At 32.3% G+C, this 6718-nt stretch overlaps 1 protein-coding gene across 1 annotated transcript; it reads left to right on the top strand.

Moving 5' to 3' along the window:
* LOC133031071 (polygalacturonase-like) lies at positions 1-2292 on the top strand. Its single transcript, XM_061104336.1, has 3 exons — positions 1-576; positions 1300-1818; positions 1926-2292. Exons 1-3 carry the CDS (start codon positions 106-108, stop codon positions 2148-2150), a joined length of 1215 nt encoding a protein of 404 aa, XP_060960319.1. The 5' UTR covers positions 1-105; the 3' UTR covers positions 2151-2292.
* The last annotated feature ends 4426 nt before the right edge of the window (positions 2293-6718 follow it).

The following is a 6718-nucleotide window of genomic DNA, read 5'->3' as shown; positions in this document are numbered from 1 at the left end:
ACACACTAATCTTTATATCATCATCTAAACCATACATTCATAGCAACTACAATTATATATATACTACTTATCAAATTATATTAAGTATATTATTACCAATACCATATGGCTTATTCCAATAACATTTTGATGATGAAGATGAGTTTGTTCATTTTATACCCACTAATCATGTTGATATTGTTAGCTCTTCCAACATTATCAACTTCATCTTTCAATGTTTTGATGGGGTTTGGGGCAAAATCCAATGGCCTAACTGACTCTACCGAAGCATTCCTACGTGCATGGGAAGCTACGTGTGCCTCTACAGAAGCGGCCCTCATATACGTTCCCAAGGGTAGGTATTTGGTTCGCCCAATGGACTTCAAGGGTCCATGCAAAAGCCCATACATAACCTTTCGTATTGATGGTACCCTTGTCGCCCCAGAGGACTATCAAGTGTTGGGTGATACTGAGAATTGGCTTAACTTCCAAAGAGTTAGCGGTGTTTCTATTGTTGGTGGTGCACTTGATGCTAGAGGCCCTGCCTTGTGGGCTTGTAAGGCCAATCCTGACAAGTCATGTCCCTCCGGAGCAACGGTACTTACTATAAAAGTTTATTTTATAAAGAGAAATTATTTCGTATACTATTTTTAACTTTTTTTTAAAAAAAAAAAATTATTGTTTGGGTTGCTAGCTCTCATAGTTTTTATGTAAGTTGCTATGTGAATTTTTATTACGATTTAAATTGTTCTGTTAGTTGCTATAGAATTTCTGTGTAGAATTTTGTAAAAATGCAAAATAAATTATTTTAAGGTATGTAAAAATAAAATAAAAAAAAAAAAACCTTATATAAATTATATGTAGAGAATTAATTAGCAAGTTTAATTTAGATAAGAGCATTGGACACTAGTGGCCCAACACCTTCTATAAGCAGCATTTATGATAAAATTAGCGATATTTATCCTAAAAGTTATTTTCTTAATTTATATAAGACATGTTATTTAATTACATCAATAGCTGTTTGACACCAAAAAAAGTGTTAGACACCAATAATATTTTTTAACAATTCTCTTTAAATAAATGTGATTGGTTGAAATAAATTAAAAACACATATATGTAACTGCACATATGTAATGTTTAGGTACTTGAATACACATTGTACATATATATAATGTTTAGGTGCATATATATTTTGGATGCACATACTATAGATCATTATATATAGTTGTTTAATTAGAAATTAGTTAGGGATTTAATTAATTTGTTTAATCATTCTTAATCAATCAATTAAGTGAAAATTATTTTCCTATCTCCATGCAGAGTTTGAGCATTACGTACTCTAAAGACATAAAAATCACTGGATTATTGTCGTTGAACAGCCAAATGTTTCACATTGTAATAAACCATTGTGAAAATGTTGAGATGAGAGGAGTGAGAATCATTGCTCACGGTGACAGTCCCAACACCGATGGCATCCACGTTCAACTCTCCAAAAATGTTGCCATCTACAACTCTGCAGTAGGAACTGGGGACGATTGTGTTTCCATCGGCCCCGGAACTCAGAATCTCTGGATCGAACGCATGGCGTGTGGTCCTGGTCATGGCATTAGCATCGGAAGCCTAGCCAAGGACATAGATGAGGAAGGAGTCCAAAATGTGACAGTGAAACAAGCTGTTTTTACAGGTACTCAAAATGGGATTAGAATCAAATCATGGGCGAAACCTAGCAAAGGCTTTGTTGAGGGTGTTCATTTCTCAAATATCGTCATGAAAAATGTTCAAAATCCAATCATAATTGACCAAAACTATTGCCCAAGCCATGTTAATTGTCCAACTCATGTAAGTATAAATGTTCTTAATTAATTTTATAACTAGCTATATACATACTATTGTCCTAATGTTATTTATAAAATATATATTGATGATCATATATATACATTTTATAGGTGACTGGCATAAAGATCAATGACATAACTTACAAAAACATAAAAGGGACATCTGCAACAACAATAGCAACAAAGTTTGATTGTAGCTCTGGAAATCCATGCAGTGGGATTAGATTGGAAGATGTGAACTTGACTTTCCAAAACAAACCAGCTCATTCTCTTTGTGCCAATGCTAAGGGAATATCTTTTGGCACTGTTTTACCTGATAGTTGTCTATTAAATTAATTTATTTTTCTTTGTAATTAAACAAATTTATTGTTGTATATATCATTCATATTATTTTTAATTAAAATTGTATTCACATTAATATTTGTCCTATATATGTATAACGTTTTTTTTATGCAATTATTATAAAAGTTACTTTTGTAAACTACAAAACCTAACTTATATAGAGATTGGTTTCAGCTTTTAAAAATAATGTAAAATAAACATTACACATTTGAATTTGACTCATTCTTAATTGGAATTTAAGTAAGTACATAGGATATGGTAAGTGTATTATAGGACAATGAGAGAAGCACATTCACACTGATGGGGAAGGTATGTTTTTCAACCATGTCAATTGAGGTATATGCACATATTTAATTATGCATTTAATCCAAAGTTGATTCTTTGTGTTACATTAAAAGAGACCTATAAATAGAGCTCTATTATTTCTTTTATTTGTCTATCCCATCACAAGCTATGCTAAAGTTTATCTATATTAGTAAAAGGTTTATCCTAGTTTTTTATATACTAATAGATAATTTTAGTGCACATTTAGTACTTTGAATATTATTATTATTATTATTGGTAAATTACTAATTTCTTATGTTGTACTTACTTATAAGTTGATTATTTTAAATATTATAATTATGATTATTATTAATTTAATCAGCTTTAAATCATAAAGAAATAGTTTAATGATTTTTTTTGACATAATGATTAGAATCACTAATGAATTTACGATGCAGATATCCGCAATTAGCGCAGACTCTCCTCAAGTCAGAATAACTCATCGTTTAACCGAAAAGTATGATTTGTCACATCATGGGCTGCTAAACTCTTAAAGTGAATCACATGAGACAAAACTGCTCCAAAAAATTTAAACAACAAAATACAAATCTAGAATGTGTAGGTCATACCAAGCAAAGTGTGTATGTTAAGACATGCATAACAATAAAATTCAAAATGCTCCACTGCACACGCTTACACGCAAATGAAGATTTCAAAAATAATTAACTAATAATATTGATAATAAAAGAAAAACAAAATATTTAAGTGATTTTTGGTAATACTTTTGTTTTAAAAAATTTTAATCAACTAAATAAAAGCAAAATTTTTGTTTTTTAAATTTTATTTTTGTTTTTTTTTAATTTTAAAAACAAAAAACAAAGTGTGTTTTGTAAGTTTATTTTTATTTTTATTTTTTTATTTTAGTTAATTCGAGTCCGGGTCTAGGTTCGGGCCGGGTCTGGGGTCAGGGTCCAAGTCCAGGTCAGAGTTCGGGTTTAGGATCGAGGACTGGGTTCAGCTTAGGGTCCGAGAGTCCGGGTCTGGGCTGGTGTTGGGGTTCGGATTTTGGGCTGGGGTCGGGGTTCGAGTTTGAGGTTCGGGTCTAGGGCCCAGGCCGAGTTCGGGGTTCGAGTTCGAGGTTCGGGTCGGGGTTGAGGTTCGGGTCCAGTGTTCGGATCCGAGGTTGGGTATAAGCACTACAAAAAATAGCTACTTTTAGTGACAACATTTTAGTCACAACATAAATTTTTTGTGAGTAAATGTGACTTTTAGTCACAACAAAATATTACTTGCGACTAAAATATAACATTTAGTTACAAGTTGTCATTAATTTAGTTTTAATCACAACAAGTATTATGACTAAAAATACATTTAGTCACAATAAATTGTAATTTTTGTGACTAATATCTTTAGTCACTAATCTTTTAGTCACAACATAAGATTGATGTTTTATAATTAGTCACAACTTTTTTACTTTTAGTCACAAATTTTGTTGTGACTAAAAGTAAAATTTTTTGTAGTGAAGGTCTGGGTCCAGTGTCCAGGTTGGGGTTCGGTTCAGGGTCAGGGTTTGGAAGTAGGGCCGACAAAAACGGGTCAGACATGATGACACGACTCGAAACCCGCACGAGAGTTAGCGAGTTTGGATTTGCCTTAAATGGGTTTGGGTCGTGTTTAGGTTGACTCGTCTAGCATGTTTAATAAATGGGTCGTGTTCGGGTTGACACGGCTAACACGATATTGACTCGTTAATGACTTATTTAAAGTTATTTTAATACTTTAACGTATCATATATAAATAGGTTATTAAAGTGTTGAATACTTCATAAACGTGTAATTAGTTGACATGTTTAAACAAAATATGCTTATAAACGGGTTACACGGGTCGTGTTCGGGTTTAATTTTTTGACACAATTATTAAACGGGTCGTGTTCGGGTCAGGCATGTACCTGTTATACATATGGGTCTCGACACGACACGAACATGACCCGCAAAAACGAATTGTCACCCCTATTTGGGGTCAGGGATCGAGTCCGAGGTTCAGGTTTGCGTCTGAGTTGAGGTCGAGGTCCAGGTTCGAGTCCAGTGTTTGGATATGGGGTCGGGTCTAAGGTCTGGGTCCAGGGTCGGGTCCGGATCCAGGGTCCAATTATTCCGGGTGTCAAGGTCCAAGTTGGGATCGGAGTCTAAAATATTAATTAAGAAAAAAAAAACTACTTAAAACAATTTTAAAAGTAACTTTTTTTGTTTTCAAAATTGATTCTTAATTAAAAAGGTAAAAACATTTTTATAGAAAATATTTTTACTTTTCTCATTAAAAAATTAAAAAATTAATTAAAAAAGTATTATCTTCAAACATACGCTTAGATTAATACAATATTATTATAGGTCAACAAATACCAATAAAAATAAAAAAATAAATAAATAAAAAGAGTTATTATAAAGCTTTTCATCTGTATGTTTTAGAAATTGGAAGGTGGATATATTTCCCACAATATAATTAATTCAATATATATATTCACCACCATATATATAATATTTAAATGCATTAGTCATGAATATAATTTAGAGTAAAGCAATCTGGTTGAGATAAAAAGTTTGATAATATATATAAATTTTCTCAGTTGAAATTAAACATATTAATACAATATTAACTGAAGAAGAAAAGATTAAATGTACGTGGTACATATAACGCAGCCATGTATGGCATATTACCAAGTCATCAATTATATAAATATATATATTTATATTTACACGGCGAAGCTTTCTTCATTTTTGGAGTTTATGATAATTAGATGGTATAATTATATACATATATATTATATATTATACATATAATAGCTACTACAATTCCTTCAACCCTAATTAAACAACAATGGTACTATATAATAATATAAATACACACATATATACCATTCTATATCACACACCAAACTTTATATATCTACATCAATCTATAAACCATATATATATATATATTAATTATTCATGATTAACAAGTAGCAACTACAATATATTATAGGGATATGATTTTGTCCTGTGATATAATTTCACGGAATGTATTCCGTGATACATTAAATGGGCTTGAAGGTACATTAAATAAGTGTAAGGGTACATTTCTACTTTTTAACCCTAATTACCCCTACATCAATCTCAGCCGTCAGAGCAAATAACTCCCTCATCTGACGGCTGCCGTACATCACAAATTACAATCTGTGAAAGTATAATAACGGGACAAAATCATATCCCATATATTATATTGCCTTCAAATATAAGTAGATAGTATACCATCTTATCATTATATGGCTATATTTTCATTATGATGATGAGTTTCATTCTTTACCCACTAATCATGTTGATATTGTCAGCTCCTTCAACATTATCAACTTCATCTTTCAATGTGTTGATGGGGTTTGGGGCCAAACCCAATGGCCATCTTTCAATGTGGAAATTCGATTGTTTGTAGCTCCCAAAATCCATGCAGTGATGACATTATTAGATAGATTGGAAGATGTAAACTTGAGTTTCCAAAACAAACCACCTCAATCCCTATTCCCTAGCTATGCACCAATGCAAATTGTAACGTCCCCGCTTCAAGCCTCCACCTTACACCCACGGAATGACTGACTCTTATACACGAATACGTTACTCTGGCTGCTTCATGGACTGATGACTGACCCTACAGACCAACACAAGTGTTTTCAGCGTGCTTTGTCCTCACTCGCACACTTCCTAGGAAAATTTCCCAAGAGGTCACCCATCCTAAAATTGCTCCAGGTCAAGCACGCTTAACTGTGGAGTTCTTTCGTGATGGGCTACCGAAAAACAAGATGCACCTTGTTGATATAGATAGTACCAATCAATCCATTTAAGCCTTCTTCAACTGTGTAGTCTCATACCTACACAGTCTCAGAATCATCCCACTTGACCTTCCCCAGGCGGTGTGGGATTGCACAGCTTACCCACTACTGACTGTCACACAAATTAATAGTTGCTTAACAAATTAATCATGTTTTCTTTTTTAACTAATTCTTTCATCCATTCTTTTTTCTTTAAATCACATTATTATTTATTTATTCTATTCTTTTTCATTACTCTTAGAGACAATGGTGTAATTATAATTCTCAGGCCAATTTGATGAATACATTATAATATCCACCTGTTCAATAAGTCACTAAATTCAAGATATTATTTTTGGACTTTATTAAATTAAAAAAAAAAAAAAACTTAAATATATTTCAATGCACCTTTTCAAATATCTTCTTCTCTCTCAACTCACGGCAGCTTATAAGAAAAATA

This window comes from Cannabis sativa, chromosome 9 (assembly GCF_029168945.1).
Source record: "Cannabis sativa cultivar Pink pepper isolate KNU-18-1 chromosome 9, ASM2916894v1, whole genome shotgun sequence".
NCBI lineage: Eukaryota > Viridiplantae > Streptophyta > Magnoliopsida > Rosales > Cannabaceae > Cannabis > Cannabis sativa.
Note: the sequence above shows the minus strand (reverse complement) of the source record. Positions and strands in the feature narration are given on the sequence as shown.

Excerpts from the sequence above, each read along its gene's own strand:
- LOC133031071 (XM_061104336.1), top strand. The coding sequence starts at position 106 with ATGGCTTATTCCAATAACATTTTGATGATGAAGATGAGTTTGTTCATT. Across the intron at positions 577-1,299 it reads CATGTCCCTCCGGAGCAACG|AGTTTGAGCATTACGTACTC; the intron begins GTACTTACTATA and ends ATCTCCATGCAG. Across the intron at positions 1,819-1,925 it reads ATGTTAATTGTCCAACTCAT|GTGACTGGCATAAAGATCAA; the intron begins GTAAGTATAAAT and ends TACATTTTATAG.